General features: G+C 50.4%; 1 protein-coding gene across 1 annotated transcript in view; it reads left to right on the forward strand.

Moving 5' to 3' along the window:
- The first annotated feature begins 261 nt into the window (after nt 1–261).
- Prkcz (protein kinase C zeta) overlaps nt 262–1,313 on the forward strand; it is a 125,117-nt gene continuing 124,065 nt past the window's right edge. The window contains exons 1-2 of the mRNA XM_008852633.2: nt 262–296; nt 691–812. Coding sequence (XP_008850855.1) covers nt 277–296; nt 691–812 — 142 coding nt within the window. The 5' untranslated portion in view covers nt 262–276. The remainder of the gene's footprint in view (nt 297–690; nt 813–1,313) is intronic.

The following is a 1,313-nucleotide window of genomic DNA, read 5'->3' on the forward strand; positions in this document are numbered from 1 at the left end:
AGATTTTTCCTTGCAGCTTCAGGGAAGGTGTGGTTCTTGCTCAGTTTCCATAGAAACTCTTCGCTTCTGACTGAGACCCTTTTCTGTGAGGATAGGGGAGCAACACCCCCACCTTTCACTTTCCTCCTCCAGGGCATATCATTGTTTGCCTCGGGGCACCTAAGGCCGCTCTGAGACATCTACAGAGGCTCAGACCCCATTTGGAGATGAAAAGATGAAAGGCAGTGACATTCCATCACTTGATTTTCCAAAACATGTGCCTTTTGGAATTGTGTCATGGCTGCACTTGGGTGGAGGTAGGTCATATCATCCCCCCAGGGCATCTAGGAACTGCCTTGATTATTAAATTATTTAACCGTAACCCTGGGTAACACACCCTGGTTTGCGCCCTTGAGGTTTGGAAGGAGGATCGACTGTAGTGTTGTACCTAAATGAAGTTAATGAGCTTGTGTCTACATCCTGGCCTGGCCACTACTAGGAGACGTCTTCTCTCACATCAGCCTGGTTCTCTGTAGAGGCATGGGGGTCATTTTGAAAACTGGTCAGTGGTTCTATTTTGTGTTTTACAGGGGCTGTCAAATTGTCTTTGGGGAAATTTTCATTTCATAATCAGTAACATGGTTAATTAAGCAGTGTTGTCTGATTCATTTGTGGTCCTGATGATAGATACCACTGTCCCCTTTTTCCCAGGGACATCCTGATTACCAGTGTGGAGTCCTCAACAACCTTCCATGACCTCTGTGAGGACGTGCGAGACATGTGTGGCCTGCACAAGGAGCACCCACTCACCCTCAAGTGGGTGGACAGTGAAGGTAGCCCCAGTCTTGTGCTGGTCAGTTCAAGCTTCACTGGGCCCTGCCAAGGTGGCTTTCCATGAGTTGGAAAACTGAACCTGTTAGAGCCAACATTTCTTCACTAGGGGTGGCTGCAAATGGATAGATAGGAACTGGATTCAGGCTAGACAGGGCAGCCTGAGAAACCAGGGAAAAGTGGGTATTCCTGCTGTGTGGGGGACTCTGGTCTCACATGCAGAGAGGCTGTGTGGGTCTCCTGGCTCCCAGTGTGGACAGGTCCTTATCCTTTACCTGACCTTCCCTATCCTGAGATTTTCTGGCAGTTGATTTTGGAAGGACTAGTTCTTCATTTCTATAGGAGAGCCAGAAGGTCAAGAGTAGCTCTGGAGCCTTGGCCTCCACCGCCTCCCCCTCCTCCTCCCCTTCATCCTCCCCCTCTCCCTCCTCCTCCCCCTCTCCCTCCCCAGCCCCCCCCCCTCTCCCCCTAGTTCCCTACCCTCGCCTGGGCTATAAATAACT

Source organism: Nannospalax galili, unplaced genomic scaffold (genome assembly GCF_000622305.1).
Source record: "Nannospalax galili isolate Female #2095 unplaced genomic scaffold, S.galili_v1.0 scaffold806, whole genome shotgun sequence".
Lineage (NCBI taxonomy): Eukaryota > Metazoa > Chordata > Mammalia > Rodentia > Spalacidae > Nannospalax > Nannospalax galili.